This window comes from Gymnoscopelus braueri, assembly GCF_963280865.1.
Source record: "Gymnoscopelus braueri genome assembly, chromosome: 10".
NCBI lineage: Eukaryota > Metazoa > Chordata > Actinopteri > Myctophiformes > Myctophidae > Gymnoscopelus > Gymnoscopelus braueri.
Genome location: NC_137611.1, coordinates 25,966,733 through 25,989,093, shown reverse-complemented (window position 1 = coordinate 25,989,093; position 22,361 = coordinate 25,966,733). Strand labels below are relative to the sequence as shown.

Sequence of the window (22,361 nt, the reverse complement as noted above, 5' to 3'; positions counted from 1 at the left end):
GTTCAGTGCTCCTCTGTTTTAAAAACCTCAGCATCCAGTTTTTCTATTAAACTGCCTGGCACTGTCAACCAGCTTGGGAATCTGAACCGGCCTAGCCATGCAGAAATTCTCTGACTAACAATTATATCAGAAACAGGATCTTGGATTACCGTCCCCTGGGAGCGGGGCAGTGGGCGTCTGCTCCAATCATTACCGGCCATTCAACAAGGCTCGGCACTGCTCTCCGCTGTTAGCCATTGTCAATTATGCCATCCCTAGTGTAAACTGGCAGAACACAAAACTGAACTGCCAGTTCTGGCAGCAGTGTAACAGGATGACATCCCCCCCCCCACCCCCACCCCCCCACTCTGCCTCCCACATCCCCCCTGCTGCCTCCCCCGGCCTTCCTCCCCTCAAGCTACTTCCAAGCAAAGTAACATTTGGCTTCTGATTTGAGCATGCCTTAGCCGTGAAACTACTAACCTGACCTCTCTTATGTTCGGCTCGTGAGGTTAAGTGGACATGATGGATTAGTATGGGCCCCATCAGGATTCAGTCTGCTCCAGCTCCAGTTTGTTCGGAAAACAAAAATTTGTATCGGTTCTATTGATTTCTTTATTACAAATTGGCAAGCGATATTGATATTCTGTGAATCATGCAATTATGCACCACTTGGAGTCTTTACATTTAGTCTGTCAAGTAACGATGGAGCTGTTTGTATGCACACAACTCGGATTCATTTTTGCAGTGTGTGCACTGGTCTGAGGGTCTGAAGATTGCGTTGGCTCACTTGGCTGCTGGTCTTTAATATTAAGTGCATTTACAGGGGCATTTTATTTACTCATTTGTATATTTTCAAAGCGTGCACATCGTGCGAGGTTGAAACCTTAGCTGTGCATAGAGACAGTCCAGGACTGAACCTGTTTAAAGTGAGTGCTGCCTGCTCTGATGGACCCTGTGCTGGGCTGTGACGGGTGACGGTGCGGTACGCTTGACTACACCAGCTCTTTTGTCCTTCACACTCTGCAGCTCTCTGATGGCTCCTCCCCCTCCATGCCCCACTCCTCCCTGCCTTGAGCTGTGATCTGCTGGGGCCTCTTCAGGCTGGGCCGCCGAGACATGGCTGCTTCCTGTAATGTCTGGACCAGACCCATCAAATACCATGTCAGCAGTCAAGGAGGGGAGGAATTTAGAAGGAAATCACTCAGCGTTATTTCTCAAAAGATACAGGTGTAGGGGGGGGAAAAAGCCTAATAAAATCAAATCAGTTTTGCTCTTATTATCTCAACTTTTTGGCGGAAACCTATAGACAATAATACACCCAATGTCTATTTTACAGGTTTAGCTTTGGAACTGATAAACGTGTCTAGTTACAAAACTCTTACCACTATAAGGGAAGGAGGAACTACAGGAAATGAGAGTGTGGAGTTCCAGAGAACGGTTCCATGCCACCTGCCTCTGCGGTAATGCAGGACAGGACATTTTGTATAGATTCATCACTGTCCCGCTGTCCGCTTCGACCTCATCTCACGTCACAGCACAGATTAGACACCGATTATCCACTAATTGAAGATCTCACTATACTCAACCTTGCGGAATGTGGTCTCACTTTTTATTCAGGAAAGAAAAAAGGTTACTTGACTCAACAAAGACGATTTGTACCTGTCACTCCTGAGCTTGCTTCTTGTTGAGCCAAGCGATCTGAATTAACAGCAAACTCAAGATGAGGGGAAATATATATATTCATTAAAAAAAAAATCCCCAGTTAAAACAAGACACAAAACTAAATGTTAATGTAGTGGAATAGGCGACCAAACAGAGTGAAGGTGTTCTGTATATAGAGTTATCTGGAGAGACTGAGCTATCCCCAGATACAGGGTCACCGCATAGGCACTCGCACAGACACACCATCCATCACGTCAGTCTGTGATCTGATGAGTGGATGTATATAGAGTAAGACTGGCGTCTTTAACTCTACCATAGCAGCGAGGCGGACAGCCCTGGTGAATGTTTTACTGTGGTATTGCCTGCTCCCTGTGCCTGGCCACAGGAGGCATTAGGTAACTCAATGTTTTTGTTGCTGTTGCTTGTTTTAATTTGTTTTCACTTCCTTGATGAGGCTCATACATCTCTCAGCATCACATGAAATTAACGTACTACTATTGCATTTCTGTTAAACTTAATGGTGGCAGGTACGTGTGTTTCCCCCCCGACCTATTTTATATGTACAAATACCTGGACTGTTTTTATTTTCTGGTTGGTCTCTTGAGAAAGAGCCTGGCAGTGGTCCAGTTCAGCCTGGCTATAGAGGCTGCGTTGTTTGAAGTATTTCACCATAGCTTCGTGCATCCTCTTCTGCAACAAAGAGAGCTAGGGGGAGAGAAGGCAGAGAAAAGGAATTGGTAAAGCAGGAGAGGAAATTAATGGCAGTGTTCAAGAAGAATGATGGAGGGGAATAGAGAAAGCAGTCAATAGCCCATTCTGCAGTACACGGGCCTGACAGGAATTTCACAGTCTCTTGGTTTCTCTGCCCACTCGTGTGCACTCATCAGAATCCAGTCACATCTGGCTGCCAGGATGGGGGGTTAATTTTCTCTAAATGCTTCAGCAGTTTTGTTCTAGCCGAGGCAAACTCTGTGACTGCAAAGCTGATGAGTAAAATATTTCTACTTCACCCAGTTTAACTTTATACCAATCCCCTCAAGACATATTTTACACATACACACGGAGTCATGAACCCCCCACCGAAACCAGAAATTATTCCCAGTCTCTTGGAAAGACATGCTGCTCGCTTTATTATTTGAACACAGTTTCCAAGCAAAGAGGTTTAAATTCTGATAGATGCCATTGCTTTTTTTTTTCTTCTTCTCGTTTCTCTCCCTTCATCTCTCCACTCCTTTCCTACAAAGCTTATCATTGCTTGGCAATGTGTTCCCCAGTGCATAGAAAAACTAAAGCGAATTAGCTCAGCCATCAGCTCCTGGAGGAAAAAGACAATAACAGGAATGCTCTTTATGGTGTACCCCGTTAAAACCCGGGAGCAGCGAGAAACAGCCACATAAACAAGGCAGTGCTTACATGTACAGTAGAGACATGAGAAGGCATGCAGGAAGAAGAACATAGTGGCTAGGGCCATTGGAGGCAAAGTATTGATGTAATGCTTCTTTTTCTCATTTATTCGTACACAGTGTGTGTGTGTACTTGTTGCATTCAATGGATTGGAGGGACTCAGGATTGGAGGGCTTTAGCAGTGTATTTGACGTTCCTTCCCTTTAATGTGAATCACCGGAATAATCGCTTGTAAAAGGGTGTGACCCAAAACTCAGCAAGCTAACTGGCTAACATGCAGTATTCTATCACCTCACATACATGACACATCTGTTTTAATATTCTATTACCTCACATCCATGATACATCCGCTTTAGTGAGAATGCCCTGAGGGAATGTTGGCATTGAGACTAATCTGTCCTCTCCCTACTTTTTTGAAACGTTTAAATATGTGATTGAGCCCTTTATTTTGTGTTTGCGAATATCTACAGTCTGATGTTGGATTAATTGAAATTTTTAGCCCAAAGACTGTATTTGTAAGTGTAGACTGAGGAATTAACCTAGGGATTTGGAATTGCTTTGTAGGAAATGAAATGATCTGATATTCATGTATCACAAGTTATGACATGTATCATTCAAGTATTTTCTCTAATATAATAATGAGACAAGGCAATTAGCACCTGGTTCTATGATGACTGTGCAGGTAATCAGAATGTTGAAATTCTTCCGTGCTACAGTCTAAACGGTACAACGATACAACTTTTGCATTACTGACACGTTGCACTAAATGCATGAGTACATTCTTTAATGTATAATGTGTAGCAGCCCTTTTGGGAGCACAAGTGGATTCTTTCCATTCAGTGTTATATATATTAGGGAAGTCTGATATCAAGATAATATTTCAAGGATAGTTTAGAGGGAGCTTTCCTTGGCTCCCTCTGCTGAATATCAACCAATTTACAGGCTTTCCAAACGAATTAACACTCTGAACATGATTGGTGTGAGAAGTCATATACTGTAATATTGCTTTTAGCTATCAAATGATTCCAACAAAGCAAATGTAAACTGCAAGGCAGCTTCCAAATTATAGCCAAATCAGTTTAAGACAATTGATTCGTGGGAGAGAAAATAACAGCCATCTGATGGCAACAATAAGTTGAAATAGGATAACTATAGTATTTCAGTGGTGAAATAGAATATCGTTGCCGTTGGGCAGGAATCAGTATGTCCAAAACCATTACTTTTCAGGAAATGGAAAAAATAACCTGCGTTCCAATGGATCCAAAGTGTTCTTATTTAGTCAAAAGCATTTCATTGATTACATATTTGAAAACCCACAGACAGACTTCAACCTGGTGTCCCTATTTTGGGCAAAAATCTTTAAAATCATTCCCCCTCCCCAAAGCAGCAGATCTACAAGCTCACAAACATGTGTGAGGCGTTGTGGGCTTGCAGATAAGACTTTTTTTTCCACTACTTTCAGTCATACAATGAATTATAAAACTAGAAAAAGTGCTCCTCGGAGCACAGGTCTCCGCCAGGTCAGGTAGGTTATTGTGGCCTCCTGGTGGCGCTATAATAGGCCAATGTGAAAAGGGTGACATTTGCTCCTCAACATAATATGAATGTGCGTGCAGTTTGACCGCAATCGGACGCTGCGTTCATGATTTGCGGCATTTTGTTCAAAACAAGCCACTACTGCAAACTTTAGATGTCAATCTTAGTCAATCAGGATGGAATATGAAAAATCAAACACATCCGTCTTGATCACATGACTATAGAGATCATGTGTACCAATTTGCGTGAAATTTGGATAACATCGGAAGGAGTAATATAAAAAAATGTGTTTTATATAAGTCGGCCTCCTGGTGGCGCTATAAAAGGCAGATGTGAAAAATGCAGGGCAAAGGTTTTTCCTTGACCTCTAGGGAGTGCACTTACAAAGTTTTACACAGATCGGTGCAGTTATAGGTAAAAACACGAATCGGCCTGTTATAGCGCCACCATGAGGCTGATATGAACATTTTCAAGTGGCATTTCTTCCTCGGCATAGTGGAAATATGCGTGCAAAATTTCAAGGAAATTGCATGCTGTGTTTATGATTTGAGGCATTTTGTTCAAAACGGAGCACTCCTACAAACTTTGGAAGTCATTTTTAGCCAATCAGGATGGAATATGAAAAATCTGACAGACACGTTTCGTTTAATGACTATAGAGATACTGTGTACCGATTTGCGGTACTGTCAAAAAATATGTTTTGCACAAATCGGCCTCCTGGTGGCGCTAAAAAAGGCCCATGTGAAAAATTTGGGGCAGAGGTTCTGCTGTGGCATCCAGGGAGTGTGTGTGCACAGTTTCACTGCGAGCAAGCCAACGGTGCCGGAGATTAGCTGTCCACAGACAGAATGACGGACGGACACACGGACGGACACACGGACGGACGGACGGACGGACGGACAGACAGGGGGCAAAACATACTCTCTCGCCATGCCTTTCGGCCTGGCGGAGACAATAACATTAATTTATGAAAAGACTAGAAAAAGTGCTCCTCGGAGCACAAGTCTCCGTCAGGTCAGGTAGGTTATTATGGCCTCCTTGTGGCGCTATAACAGGCCAATGTAAAAAGGGTGGCATTTCTTCTTAGGCCAAGTGGGAACGTGCGTGCAAAATTTCACGGAAATCGCACACTGCGTTCATGATTTGAGGAATTTTGTTCAAAACGGACCTATCCTGCAAACTTTGGAAGTCAATGTTAGCCAAGTAGGATGAATATGAAATATCGGACACATCCGTCTTGATCACATGACTATAGAGTTACTGTGTACCGATTTGCATGAGTTTTGGAAAGAATCTGAAGGAGTAAGAGCAAAGACTGTGCTTTCCAAAAGTCAGCCTCCTGGTGGCGCTCTAAAAGGCATATGTGACGAATGCAGGGCAAAGGTTTTTTCTTGGCCTCTATCGATCGGTGCAGTTATGGGTAAAAACTTGAATCGGCGCCACCATGAGGCTGATTTGAAAGTTTTCAAGTGGCATTTCTTCCTGGGCCAAGTGGGAATCTGCGTGGAAAATTTCACGGAAATTGCATGCTGCGTTCATGATTTGAGGCATTTTGTTCAAAATGAACCACTCCTAGCCAATCAGGATGGAATATGGAAAATCGACAGATCTGTGTTGATCACATGACTATAGAGATACTGTTTTTTTTGGACAAAATCTGTAGGAGTAATATCAAAAAAATGTTTTGCAAAAGTCGGCCTCATGGTGGCGCTATGACAGGCTGATCTAAAAAATTTGAGGCATCCAGGGAGTGTGTGTGCGCAGTTTCACAGCGACCGGGCCAACGGTGGCGGAGATTAGCTGGTCACAGACAGACGGACGGACGGACGGACGGACGGACGGACGGACGGACGGACGGACGGACGGACGGACGGGCGGACGGACGGACGGACGGACAGGGGGCAAAACATACTCTCTCGCCATGCCTTTCGGCCTGGCGGAGACAAAAATCTGAAAAAGGGAGATACAAGGTTTTTGACAGACAGTGGCGATATTACATAAATTAGATTTAAAAAAAACATGACAGAGTTGCATCAAGATTTCAGAAACATATTGTTTATAAGCTTGTTATGAAAACTACATTTAGGCACACAATACTGTTGGTGAGAAGCTGCTGTTATGGATTTGTAGAGTTGAAACAAACAAAAATGGTGAGGGCTGGATCCAGAGTAAAAGAAAATCAGGCTTTGATCATGAGCGTGGCAAATCCTGTCCACAGGATTTTATTTCTGCATGCATTTCTCACTTGATAACATTCATGCAGTCAGATGAGGAATTGCTCAAGTAAAGGTATTAGTCATTTTGGGAAGATATAATGTGTGTTGCTCAAAGCAAAGGCAGTGTGGTTCCTCCCTGGTGTTATGGCTGTCATGTGTGATTCCATTTCAGCTAAACGGTGTCACTGACTATAAAGCCGAAACAGTTCAGTGTTGTTGAATTGTCTCTTTCAACTAATCAAGATCCCTGGTTCTATTTTTAACATTGAAAATGCTCCTTTTCTCCCTCTGATCTTAAGCTATGTTTTAACCATATGGGGGGGGGGGGTTGTCGCTATGTGAAACGTTGTAATCTTGTAGATCTGGTATTTAAATGTTTGAATATGACCTAAGTGGTTAACATGGGCCTTTCTACAACAGATGTAGTGGAGAGAAACAGTGACAGAAAGATAATGAAGTGTTTCACCTTGGACTACCTTCAAAAGCTATGCAAATAAAAATGTACAGTATTTACATGTACCATCTACCTCCCTCCTATACTCCCCTGGGTGGAGAGACTACATAGCCAGCATTACATTATGTCACATCCATCATCCTCCTCCACTCAAGTTATCTCATCGTTATTAGTTTGCTGCAGTTACCTCCTCATTGGGTGCCCAACTAAAACCATCCTGAAATTACTGCCCATGCAAAGCAGAGCACACCACACCAGTCACTTGGCAAATCTGGGCAAACCAAATAGTATAGAATAGAATAGAATAGAATAGAATAGAATAGAATAGAATAGAATAGAATAGAATAGTTTTATAGCGTACAACCTGTATTCTATAGAATCGGATAAAAGAATAAAAGAGGAATCTTACCTGTGTTTGGAAATGAAAAGATATCTCAACGCGGTTCTTCTCATCTAACACACGCGCAGCATCTTGTCTGGCTACTAGAAGGGTCTTCTGGAGATCTCTGTACTGGCGCGCCAACACAATATTCTCTTTTAGTGCCGTCTTTAGCGCTTCCTATACACACAAAGAACAACAAAAAAGCAACACAAAATATAGTTTAAAGTGATTGAAATAACATGGATATTTGGCTTGATAGCATACACATCATGATGAGAATTATTAACCACTTTAAGCCTATGCTATATTTTCAGCAAAGAAGAAGGGGGGAAATTAGCAGTACAGAGCTGACCCCGGTCAACTAGTATTAGTTTACTAAGTATATAAGGTTTAAGTGTAAACTGATGATGATCATAAGCATGACAGAATTGGCTTGGTGTGCTGGGCTGATATGAGGAGTTCCATCATTTTTGTCCTGTATGAGGCCATAGTAAAGCCTGGCAGAAGCAAGCTGCCACAACTTACAGCAGAATGAATAAGTGCTGAGGCAGCATTATGTACAATATGGCTGTCAGATACATAATGAGTGATCAAATATATAGATCAATGTTTCCATGACTCTACAGCATACATACCATAATGGAGAGATACAGAGGGAAAGATTTTTACATGCTCCAGGGATTTGAGAGTCAATGCAGAAATTGTATGGTAGTAACAGCACAGTTATGAAAAAAATATTTTTGACTATACATTTTGATCTTTAATGTGGTCATACCAAAGGCATGTTCTAGGCTAAAAGGGAATAAGAAGGAATAAGAGGCAAACAACAGTGGACACTATTTTAGGAAATCAAGCAAATAAATGTATATGAGGTGGTGTCTCTGCACGTCCCCTTTTCATCTGCACACCGTTTCCCAAAGATTGGATGTGCGGCTAGTGAATATCTCAACTCTACCTGCAGACATAATGAAGTGTGTCTCTGCAGTAAAACAGAACAGCACTAAAGTGATGAGTTTAACCCAGCAGAAAGAGGGGCTGTAAACATGACAAATGCCTGCTATTGATTTCAGGTTTAATTACTCCATGCAGCACTGACAAAGCCCATCTGATGCTGTTGTGAAGTGTAAATGGAACAAATTACACTTCATTGCCCATAAGAAACTGATAGCGTCGGCAGTTTGCATTGTTTACTTTGTCCTCGCCAAACGACAGGCCCTGATCAAATTAACAAATAGGCATGTGTTTGAAAGCAGACACCTTTGGAGAGGATTTTGTATGGATTAGAGATGACCAGAGATTGTGTTGGACCAACAGGTCACTTTGATTTCGTCTTGATGCACACAATATTCAAGGCTTTCTGAACTGATTTGAGCAGGTGTTAAAAAGCGACTACACAATCTGGTACACATTGCATTAAATGTGACCACACAGATGCATGTACTCGCATACAGAAACATACTCTCTCTCTTACGCACGCACGCACGCACGCACGCATATACATACACACACACACACACACACACACACACACACACACACACACACACACACACACACACACACACACACACACACACACACACACACACACACACACACACACACACACACACACAATAAAGCTATTAGTAATACTAATAAATTATATCTGACACTCAACAACTGAAAGAATGAACATTTCTGGAAAAGGAGGTGGTGTTATAACCTACAGGGGTTTATGGAAGTGTCCTATGCAGTCAGCAATTTTATATGGAATCTTGTATGTGAAATTGTCTGGCCATTCCACTTCATGCACAATGATTTCCGAACAGTTAGTGCATCTTATTATGTTATGCTAATGCAGACATTATATGTGCTTTATATTGAACTCAGTGATCAAAGTAACCAATTTCCCTAGAAGTTAACACTCTCTCTCTCTGATCTTTTTATTTTGGTGAGGAGCATTGTTGTTTCCATTTTATTCTGTCAAGTGAAAAGACTAAACCCCTTTTTGCATGGGTGACTTTTATCTGGCTAATGGGAGTTGTGTCTATGAGGAAGACTTCTAATTCTTAAATTGTCTCACGCCAACAACTTCTTTAAAGTTGCTGCACTTGGATGCATGGCAGCTTAAGCTCCATTGCCTTTTCTTGTTTTGAACTAATGCATTCTTGATCACCGTTTAATGAAACTATATACCACATGGCGATTTCACATTAGATAAGCCATGTGAAACCCCCATCAGCAAAGAAGCTCTGGCTGGGGCTGATAATCCTGCAGATGAAAACCTTACAATAAATAGGGGATTCTATTACAAAGGACCATTTAAATATATGCTGCTTTGTGCACCGTAAACTGCAATGTTTATACAAGCAAATCTTTGTGAGGTGAATGACTAAAAACAAGCAAAAAAAAATATTTTCTTATATTATTGAGGATCGAAGCTTGCATTGAAATTCAGATTTTAAATCCAGGCCTTCAGGTCACCAAATGGGCCAAGCACCCACCACGCATCATCAAATCTGACCAGAAAAAAGCCTATAAGAACAGTGAGTTGTCATTTGGGAAAAAGCACTTAAACAAGATTGACCATGGCTTGTAATTTTAATTGCTTGCTACTCCTTTCTCTTCCCTGAAAAACGGCATTTTCTTCTTAAGAAAAGGATTGTGACCTGTAATTCGGTGACGCTAATCCACAAATAAACAATGAGATTTCTCTCCAGCTTGCCTTTGATTTCACAGTATTTGGCACATACACAAAAAGTACAGCATGACAGTTTTTCCCCTGTCACGTTCACAAAGAGTTGGATGATATTTCAGTCACAGTAACATTGTGGTTACCTTGGTGTCTTCCATTTTCTTTTGTCTTGCTGCTAAATGAGAAGTATGTGTCTTAATGGATTGCTGCGTTCGTTGTTGGTAGTCATTAATATCAGACTGCAAGGTGTTCATTATGAGTGTAGCTGATTGGTTTTCAAATTCCACAGTATCAAGCACATTTCTGAAAGCAGAAAATAAAAGTGAATGCTTATCAACATAATCTTTTAAAATATCATAAAAATGCAGTGACCTGACATTGCAGATTATTACACATCGTTCATACTATTGGTAGGCGTTTGTTCTCAGATATTATCATGAAGTCTCAATTTGATGTGCTATATGGATTCTTACTGAAGTTCCTCTATGATTTCTGGCATTGCTGCAGCTGTTTTTTCCATGTTATCTGATGCAGCTCTGTACTCTGTGGACCTTTTTGACAGGTCACTGATCCTGCTCAGCGTCTGGTCATATCTCTTTATTGTTGCACTGTGTAGCTCCTGTAGTAAACAAATAATAGGATTCATGTTAACATATTCTGCATACCTTGGTTGCACCAAATGTTCACTGCACAGAACTGTTTGCCCAACAACAAAATGACAGACTGGCTTTTCACTCAATGAAATGTACAGAACAAACCTAACTTATCATTGCTTTTTGCAACCCATAGCATTGCCTGATTTACCTTGACAGCAGTCAGCTGGTCAAATTTGAGTCTTTTCTCATTCTCAAGGCTGTCTGATATGGTCCTGTGCTCATACTGGATTTTGTGCAATTTCTCTGTCAAAGCCTTGATTTTCTGAAAGAAAGAGACATAATAAGCCGTTTCTTTTTATCTGACAATACATACATGTTTTCAAAATACCTAGAAAACAACACATTCTAAATTTCTGCATTGTTTTTTTGTACCTGAGATTTATCATTGTAAAGTTTCCTCAGTGCCTCAATTTCTGTCTCCAGGTCTTTCATAGCTGATGATACATCTTCAAATTCCTTCTGAAGTTCTTGATTGGTGAGCTCCAAATTTAACTGCTCTTGGTGTAACTCTTCAGTGATCATTGCGCATTGACTCTGATGTGAAGAACAGTATATGCATACATACATCTCTCGTAAAGCCTTATTATTTTCATTTATATGTATGTGTTACATTTGTGTTGGTTAAATTTATAATTCAACCATACGTTGTTGTTTTATTTCTGCAGTGACTCAAAATCTAATCTCAGTAGTTTACCTTAAGCATCGCCGCACGTTTCATCTCACCCATCAGCTCTGTTTTCAGGTTTCCTGTCACTTTCTGTAGGATCCGAGCATTTAAGTAGGGAAGACAAGTCACTCTATAGTAACATTTATAAAGTATTTGACCACTTAAACCATATACAGTATACTTCGTTGACCCATGGGTCTAATGGTCCCCTCCTTTTTTCTCTCTATACCAGGGGTCTTCAACAGGGGGTCCGGGACCCCTAAGGGGTCCTCAGAGTTACTACAGGGGGTCCGCCAAATCTTTGTGTGATATGATTTTTTGGGGCGGTGAAACCGCCCCTATAAGTGAGGTTTGGATATTTGTACAACAAATCCTGCGCTGTGATTGGCCAAAAAGTACCCCGCCTAACCCTGCACCGTGATTGGCCAATCACAGTCTATTCAGGACTGTGATTGGCCAGTGTCACATGACACATGTGCATAGCCCTATATAAGAAACCATAACTTAAAAAAAAACATGAGTTTTTTTTTTAAAGTTATGGTTTCTTCCATCATAAAGAGTGTTTCAATAAATGTATTTATTTTTTGTACATGATTGGTTGACTCCATTCAGTATTGTGATTAGCTAGCAAGACACCGCCCACTTCACACAGGGTGTGATTTTTATTTTTTACCTTAACCACTTCAACCCTAGCATCTCTAGGAGAACTTTAGCCAAAGAACTTTAGCCAAAACATAGCAGATCTACAAGCTCACAACGCCTCGCAGCGCGAGGCGTTGTGAGCTTGTAGATCGGCTATTTTTGGCAAAGAGTTATAGGTGTAGAAGGAAAAAAGAGCAGCAAAAGTTTATCTGAAACACAATTGTATACAATGTAGAGGGGGTCCCTGCTTCATCTCTCTCTCAGCTAGGGGGTCCTTGGCCTGAAAACGTTGAAGACCCCTGCTCTAAACCAAATCTCTTTGGTCTGAAACAAGCTCACAACACGACACATTGTGATGCGTGTTGTGAATGTTTATTACAACATGCCCATAACAGGGATGCTAGGTTTCAAGTGGCTAATAATGTATACAGTATATACGGTATGTATGTTTCCACTAACCCTGGCCTTCTGTTCTTCCATGAAGGTGAGCTGCTCTTGCTCCTCTCTCCTGGTCTTGATGGCGCCATGCTGGGCTACAACCTGGGTCAGTTCATCTTTGGCCCGGTCCCTCTGCTCTTCATTCTCACAGATCTCTTGAAGCATGGCCTTCTTGTCCATAGCATTCTGCCTCACCGTTTCTTCACTGACACAAAAATACAGATGCACGGCGAGTAAATACCCAGAAATGCCCTGCAACAAACAAAATTACTATATCCAGCAGAAGGAATGTGACTGTGCTATTTCTCCTCATATCTTGTCTTTGAGAATGAGTTTTATTTGAAATTGCGATGCGAGTGTGATGATAACGTTAAAGATACCCGCCAACTTTTGATAATATTTGTGATATGTGTTATTATTTTGATAAAATATGTAATATTTCATAATGGAATCATTCTGCCAGAGCAGGAGTTACATTTTTCACATGGTTGTGGTCTCATTTTCAAAGTGATTCTCTCTAACTGTACCTCATGGAGATTTTCTCCTTGTAGTCTTGGACTTCCCGCTCATACTCTCTGTTGTCCTCATAGAGGGCCATTAGTGCATTGTGTTTGGAATGGCACTCCTCTTGTAAGTGAAAGACCTCTTCCTCCCTATCCAGCTTCTGGAAACAACGAACAGCAAGTTAAAGTGTCAATGAAATAATGGTGACAACAGCAGGGTCCTCCTGATGACTGACTGGATTCTGTGTCGACTACAGCAACACCTCCGGTTTGATTCCGGCTGGACACCTGAGTTGCATGTCATTCCTCCTCTCTCTGCACTCAGCACTCCATACTCTCAACTGTACTCTTATCTACAGTATTATAACAAAACCTCACTGGGGGTAAAAATGACTAAATGGTGATGACAGCATTAGTTGCTAACATTACTGTATAAGTTGCAATATTTTCTAACAAGTATAACATTTGACAACATTACTAAAAGGTTATCGTGAGATTACTTACAGCTTTTTTTATGTTTTCTTGTAACTTAGTTAGCTGCTCATTCAACGCTGCTGTCTTTCGGACTTCTCCCTCTATTTCAATATTCAATTTCAAGACCTACAATAAAAAGCCAGAAATGTGAATTAGACTAGTGCTGTCAGCTGTGTTAAGTCAAGCATTTTGTGTGTATTCAAGCATATTACAGTACACTGTATCAGTTACCCGGTCATTCAGAGATGTCTCGCTCGCCTCCATTTCAGGAATACGCTCTAATATGGCTGCACACTGTTTTTTCTTATGAGCAGCCAGTTGTTCAGCATCCTTCTTGTTGGTACACTGAACTTCCCAATGTGCCTTCAACTGTTTTAGCTCTTCTCTGGAAAGGAAAAACAAAATAATGTCTTCAGTGATCGGCTTAACTCGCCACAATCAGTATTGTTAGACAAAATATATTTATAAGACACATGTATACATGTACCACTACCAGTGCATGTGATCTGATGTAACTACGGCTTATGCTACACAGTAAGTGGATGATTTTTAATACCTTCCAATTGTTTGGCTTCTTTGATGGTGATTCCCTTTTGTTTCCATTCATGAGTAGACCTTTGATACTCACTGTTTTTCAGCCAGCTGATTCCTGATGTCCTTCATTACTAACTCCATTGATCTCCTTTTATTGTCAGCCTTTTGTTCATTCTCTTTTAATTCCTCCTCAGACAAATTCAGATCCTTGCGTGTTCTCATGCACATTTCATCAGCCTAAACAAACAGAGAAAACAGGGTTGTATTTCCGGCAGATACCATTTGTTCATAGAATTGGATTTTTTTCTTACATATTGGTATTGACTTTATAAACACATAACGCAGTGGTCTAATCATGCCCTGTTAAAAGAAAGTGTTGTGAATCCCATGGCGGTGCATCAGTGAGGCCATCAGCTAAAAGGAGTTAAAACACACATTAATGGTCTTTACCGATCATACAGCGTGTCATAAAACAGTCCTTGCTGAGAGAAGTGGTGCTTGAAGGCAGTCAACATAACATAAAAAAGTTTAGAAATGTGATGCAGTGTTTCAAAAATAACCAACAAATTGTGCACTTTGTGACACATCAAATGTAGTGCATTAACAATTCCATATGCTCAGCATTTGAGTGTATGGCGTATTTATGGCCTTTTCCAACTGGAGTGTTGACACAATATGAAATTATTCTTGATCTTAAGGTAGAGATTTGAGCATGCATCAAATAGAGCATTATTCTACTGTACCCTTGCTCTTTTATGATGATTGTCTTTTGGTTGTTAAACACTGTCAGTAAGCTGGTTCAAGTTTTGAAATTATGTGTAAAGCGATAAATACATAAATAGCACTTTTCTGTGCATACCCTTCATTTGATTGCTAGTTTATCAGTCTGTCTGCCTTTAACAATTAGTTTGTTTATTTGACAATTGAGGTAAATAGATACATACTGTAGAATGGATACTGTATGCTGTGTGTACTGTACTGTTCCACCATTGCCTGAGCTTCAAACCCATATAAACAGCACACAGATGGTTTCCCAGGAGAGTGTATTAGTTCCCTTTCTCACCAAATTATTATTCTAGTCTCTGGTACATTTACAAAACAGTATAAATGGTTGTGATGATATAATTTAATTTAAAAGCACGGAAATAAAATGTGCCTGTGAGAGACACTCACAGCACTAACAGCAATGCTGTTAGTTGTCAACATTGAGTTAAAGGTAGGGTAAATGACATTTTTTGGTTAAAACAAAAGGTTTTTTGTTAACAGCTTAAAGCTCTATATTCTGATAGTAATCATTACTATAGAGCGTTTGTCCAGTAACAGGAGTCTCCCCATCTCTCCAGCTCTTCAATAAACATAAAATAAATGTTCAGAAAGGTTGACAACTTCAGCCAATCATGAGAGAGTACCCATTGATCAGCTTCAATTTGATAGTGTTCCAGTTCCAATTTTGTCTGCTCATTTCTTTGTATAATTACTTCAAATTTCACTTATTTATCCTGATTGGATAAAATTGGTATCTCGACCTGAAAATGCAGAAAGAGCTGGAGAGACAGGGAGACCCCTGTTATTGAACAAACACTCTATCAACGAGTCTTCAACGTTTTTCAGGCCTAGGACCCCTTCGCTGAGAGAGCGAGAAAGCAGGGACCCCCACTACATATTGTATAAAATTGTGTTGCAAATTAAACGTTTTCATAGATTTCATAGATAGCTTCATTGAATTGTTTGACAGCACTATCATCAGTGTTGTGTAAATTAATGTTTCTTTGTTCACACATGATCTTATCTATTAATATGTTGGATACATGTTAATGTGTATTTTCAGACATTTAACCACTTCAACCCTCAATACTCCCCCCACCCCTCCTCAATACCTTGTGCGCTTGAAATTCTGCTATTTGTGGCAAATGTTCCGCCCAAAATAGGGATGTGTTAATATTTAATATTTATATTAAAGTGGTTAATATTTAAAAACAAGTTCCTATCACACAAAGATTTGGCGACCCCCCCTGTAGTATCTCTGAAGACCCCCTAGGGGTCCCGGACCCCCTGTTGAAGACCCCTGCTCCATAGAAATGATTAGTATCACAATATAGAGCTATGTAACACTTATTTTAACAACCCTACCTTTAAGTGGTAAGAAGCAATCTATCTAATATAAATGGGTTTTATTGACTGCTAATTTTCTCGTCACCTTTTAGGGGCATCACATTCCCTGTAAGTTCAAGTGGTGTTACAAAGCAACAGCGAACACACTCACACTCATTGACACACATTTATTATCAATAGAGTTGTCTATACCTCTATTTGGGCAGGGCTCATTTGGTTCATGGCTTCAATCTCCAGCTCAAGCTTTTCCTTAACAACAGGACCATGTTTTTTGACAAAGCTGATGTCCTCATGTACGCGCTGGTTCAGAAGTTCCATATGCTCCACTTTCTCCTGCAGTTGCTCAAGCTTATCTTTTCTCAGTTTTAGGTGCCACTTTAGCTCAGTGATGTCTCTGGTGCAAGCCTCATGCTCTAAACAAAGACAAAGATAAACATATATATATTTATATTTGTATACATAGAAAATAATGGGAAAGTTATAATAATACTGTGCAAAACACAGAAGATCTGTTTGGAGAGGGTGACCTTTTTGGACTACAAGAGGGTACTCCTGTTGCTTCCACAGCGAAAAACTGTCAACTTTACTCTCCAAAGCTCTCTTGGTTCTCTTCTCCCTTTGAAGAGCCTCCTCTGCATCCTGGCGATCAGCCTCCAGACGCTCAATCAGATACAGAACTTCCACCAGTACATCTGTTGTTTCCTTCCGTAGCGGGGGAAATGGACCGCTTTCTGTGGGAGAGATTGCCAACATGAAAATTCAAGCACTTATTGTATGATCAAATCGTCATTATTAAACTAAAAGGATGTTTTGTAAAACTATTTTAGAAATAACGACAATTAAAAGGTATATGGGAAATCAGAACATTGACTCTTATTTTCAATATGTATGTGTGCATGGTGACTTCTGTCCATGTCGGCGCTTTCTGCAAAATAAAAAAAACGCCCTCATTAAATTAAATACGTTATCTCACCTCTTGTACCGAGTCCAATGCCTTCGATGAACAACTCTGTAGTTACAAGGGATTTGAAATCGGAGTCATGGGCCTGAAATCTGGTAAAAGAAAGAAAAAGAAAACCTCTGATATGGATCTTATTCATATTGTAATGAAGATTAGAAAAAACTAAAACAACTAAAAGGAGGTGAAACTTCACCTTAAATGTTTGCGGTATGGCTGTTTCTCATGTGGCCGTGGCTGGAGATTTCCAGACTGGTGGAAAACAAAAGGAAGGGGCAAACACTGAGCACAACATACAGTATTTTCCAGGGAGATTAGCTTATTACACTTTTTTCACAAAATTTGGCTTGTAACCTCTCACATGTTTGATCACAACCAGTGGTGGATAGTAACAAAGTATATTTACTTGAGTATTGTACATTTTTGGAATATTTTTTATTTTTGTATTTTCAAGCTGATGACTTTTGCTCTGCTATATTTTAAATAGAAATATTGTACTTTTGACTCCACTACATTTCTAGGCAGGGACTCTTGGGACTGAAACTTACTTATAACATATATTATGAATTAACCACTTTCGCCCTATTTCAAATATAGTGAAAATAGCAGAGCATATTGTGAGCTTATAGATCTGCTATTTTGACTATTTTTGACATTTTCTGAAAATTGCTGAACATTTCTGAAAGTTTCAGAACATTTCTGAAAATGGGCTTCGTAATTTGTACTTTTCAATACTAAGTATTTACTTGAGTATATACTTTGTCCACCACTGATCACATCTGACACCAGCAGTTTACCTGTTGACACCAATTATCCACCTTGCTCTTCAGCTCTTGGATGTGGCAAATAGCTTTGTTGACACATGGCGAGGGGGTGTTAACCAAGGCACATCTGCGACGTCTACCGGGGCAGACGGCTTGAAGATCCTCTTGATCTTGGGAGATACAGAACACTGACAACTGAATTTCAAATATAGTAAATCACTTGGAGACATTTATTTACAGGGATGTAAGCAATCAGTTTACAGCCCCTTCGGTATGGTAGAGTAAATAAAGTATTGTACTGAACAAATCTCTCTATACAGTAACTAACTCATCGAATCAGACTCAAATCAAAAAGAAAAAGACCATTGTAGTCATTATTTGAAATAATGACTACAACTTCTTTGCTAAATATGGTTAAAAAGGTCCTAAATTAATTGAATATGGCTCTGACTGTAATTCTCTGCTTTTCCTTTCATTTCCTTGATATCCTTCACCATATTGGAGGTATCAGTGAGAAAGTAGAATCTCAATCCACTAGTTTGAGAATCCTGAAGCAAACCCAAGGGCAATATTCTTTGTGGTGAAAGGACGCCATCTGGCTGCAAAACGACAAGGAACACACCAATGCCATTCACACCTGCTTTGGACAGTTAGACATTTTTGAATAAACTAACAAAGAATGTGTTTTCCAATTCTATTTACTATACGATCAGAGAACGCAAAGTCTTCTAATGTGTAACATTTGTCAAATCTACTAAATAGTCATGTCATGTGTGTATTGTATTTAAGTCATTTTTGTGGGTGGGGGGCTTTTTGAGCCTTCATTTGACAGATACAGAGTAGATAGACAGGAAATAAGGAGAGAGAGGGTAGTGGAGTGACAAGCACAAAATGGTTTGTCCTGCCCGGAATCGAACCAGGCCCTATAGGGAATTGATGTTAGAGCCAATGTGGTACACATTGTACCACATTGCATTTAGCTACCTGGTCAGCCATGTCATATTTAATCATATGATGCATGATGCATTGCATGTCATTCCATAAACTCCTCATGCACAGACAACATGTATGAATGCTACTATGTCACACCTCTGCAAGATGCATAATAACAGGGGGAAGAGTAGATCAGTGCTGGCAGTATGAAGCTGACAGTAGCAGTAGTTGGTATTGACACCAAAATGTCAACAAGATACAAAATCTCTTGTGTTCTGCAAGATTTCAGGACACAGTGTCATGATCACGGCCTCACGTCAGGTCGGTGTACAGTGCGTCCATGTGACTGTGTGTGCCTCTCTGTGCCTTTGCCCCTCCCTTGCTCTGCTCCAAGAGTCTGATTGCCCAGAGTGCCGTCACCTGTGAGGACCAGCTGAGCCTGGGTGATGAGCTGCTGAGACTTTAAAAGGATCCCTGGCTAATAAGCCAAACTGCCTTAATACGTTATAATTGCCCTCTATAACTAAAATGTCACATTAAAACCACCTTAAATAATTTAGTTATTTTAGAAATAATCTTTTACTCAAGAGGGACAACACCCATCGCAGGTTGATGATGTCATTTGTCCATATGTGGTCCAGACCAGCCCTATGTTATTTGCATGTCCTAATAAAACATTGAACATTAAAACAATATTTTAAATATGTTTCATTAGTTGCTATTACTATTTCTAAAATAAAAAATATTTAAAGTGTTTTTAATTTGACATTTTAGTTATAGAGGGCAATTATAATGTATTAAGGCATAGCCAGGGATCCTTTTAAAGACTGTCTTCTTGTATGTCCAGTGCTTGGGCAGTTGTGTGTCAGGTTCTTTGATGCCAGTGTTATGTTCAAGTTCAGTAATTGTGTTAGTTATGTTGTGAGTGTACTCTGGATGTGTGTGAACTGAAAATTCTATTGGCTTCATCTTCTGCGTTTATTTGAGTTCCTGCACTTGGGTCCTAACACCGGTTCCTGACACACAGTATCACAGTTTTGCCATTCTGGCCAAAGTTCAACAAGTTATGGACTGACTGAGACATCCTGGCAAATAGAATTCTTTATATTCTAAATTTGAGTAACTAGTTACCACGCATGTCGGGTGCCACACAATTCGGCCACGATGCAAGTCATGCCAGGCGTTTGTGTAATACTCCTTTAACTCATTGTACATGTTGTCTGACATGTTGGAGTCATTAGGCTCACCTCACATTTTCTCACATACTGGCAACTATATTGGCGAAGCGGTACAAACGTGACGCAAAGCTCAGCTAATCGGAGAGGCCGACAGGTCGGAGTTAGCCAATCAGGGAAGCTGGTGCCTGCCTACATAACAAATACATTGACGCAGAGGCACAAACGTGACATGAAGCTCGGCCAATCGGTTAAGCCGTCGGGTCGGATTGCCCAATCAGGGAAGCTGAGACTCACACCCCTCCCAAACACACAGAGATTCGGTGCGTCCCCCGCAGACAGACAGACAGATAGACATCACAGTTTTTCAGTTCTCAGAAACCATTGGTCCGATCAACTTGCCCTGGACTGCACAACCCCCAGTCATACTGTAGGCCTACAACAAACATGCCAAGTTTGAGGCCGTTCGGTCTGGTGGTGCCCGAGTTATGCCCGGGACAGACAGACAGACAAACAAACAGGAACAGGTTTTGTGAATTAATAGATCTTGTAAAAGGAGTAAAACTTTTTGAGTCCACTGATATATAATTTGTGATATGTGAAGAATTGGTTTGTGTCTGTGTTGAGTAAAAACTGCAATTGCAATTATGAGATTTAATTGTCAGACAATATAAAATGCCAAACAATTATGTATGTAGAAAGAACAGAGAAAGATATGAGTACAGCATAAAGTAACTTTTGGAGTGCCTTGTGTAGTTCTCTGTTCATCTAACAGAGATGTAAGGCATATGTTTTATATGAACCTTATTGTCCATGGCTGGTATCAATTATAAAACAATTATAGCAATATTAACCAGGCCAAACCCATGAGGATCTGATATAGGATATAGCCTGCTGCAAATTATTGGATGATCATACTTAAAGGTAGGGTAAGTGATATTTTTATTTAGTTTTTAGTTTTTTTTAGTTAGAAAGGTTAAAGTACTATATTCTGATAGTAATCATTGCTACAGAGCGTTTGTTCGGTCACAGGGGTCTCTCCAGCTCTTTAGTACACAGAATATAGTACATTTTCAAGTAGGTGACAAAATTTAAGCCAATCAGGAGAGAGCACTGAAAATGCATTTTCTGTTTAATAAAGAGCTGGAGAGATGGGAGACTCCTTTTGCTGAACAAACACTCTATAGCAATGAGTACTATCAGAAAATAGAGCTATTTAACACCTATTTTAACCAAAGTAAATCACTTACCCTACCTTTAAAGAATTCATTTTGTTAATTCCAATCCAAGCATACATACATACATACATACATACATACATACATACATACATACATACATACATACATACATACATACATACATACATACATACATACATACATACATACATACATACATACATACATACATACATACATACATACATACATACATACATACATACACACACACACACAAACAAACATACACACACACACACAAACAAACATACACACAAACCTTGTAGATCATGTCCTTCTCTTGAAGGGAATCTAAGGGGTTCAACTTCAGGCATTGTGGTAACAATGCTGAATCATCCGTCATCACCTCTGCTGGGGGTCTCCATACAACCTGGTAGAAATAGAAAATTTGAACCGTTTAACATTATTGCAACCACACAAAAATCTGTAATAAGAAAATACAAATGTAAATCATTTTAAACACAGGCACTTGATGATGTAGAGTGTGTTGTTGGTTAAACTTACAAACACTGCCTCCCACGTTCTGTTCTGGATGCTGTGAGCTAAGTTTGCGTTAAATTGTTAATGAAACTTTAATGAGTTGTGGTCGTTGTCATGGCAGAAAGTGAAAGCAAAAAAGTTGCTGCTATATCAACTTACTTGTAAAATGCCCCAGGTGTTATTATCCTTGGACCGAGACCGAGAGTCAATTATCTGGCCGAAGTTTAGGCCTACTCACTGCAGAGTTTGCCCCAAATAAAGCAAAAGTGGCAACAATGTCGGTGACGCGACTGTTGTTAACACGGAGTTAACGTGCTGTCAATCTCCACTCAGCATATGCTGCGGTTGCTTAGCAACAAGCAGGTTCAGAGTGAAAGTCGGGGCTGCATTCAAGACTAATGACTAGAGAACAGTAAATTCACTTCTGTTCAGCTGCACGGGGGAACCTTTGTCATTGTGTGTTGCACA

At 40.2% G+C, this 22,361-nt stretch overlaps 1 protein-coding gene across 1 annotated transcript; it reads right to left on the bottom strand.

The window, feature by feature from the left end:
• Positions 1-903: 903 nt before the first annotated feature.
• ccdc178 (coiled-coil domain containing 178) lies at positions 904-21,776 on the bottom strand (the record flags this gene model as incomplete). Its single annotated transcript, XM_080439808.1, is given in 19 exon segments — positions 904-1,029; positions 1,032-1,118; positions 2,215-2,349; positions 7,664-7,813; positions 10,457-10,616; positions 10,787-10,932; positions 11,118-11,231; positions 11,342-11,503; positions 11,664-11,726; positions 12,738-12,921; positions 13,244-13,380; positions 13,925-14,078; positions 14,322-14,464; positions 16,532-16,752; positions 16,867-17,070; positions 17,313-17,392; positions 17,494-17,549; positions 18,095-18,231; positions 21,673-21,776. Coding segments are annotated over 19 exon segments (2,514 nt in total). The 5' UTR covers positions 21,728-21,776.
• Positions 21,777-22,361: the final 585 nt, after the last annotated feature.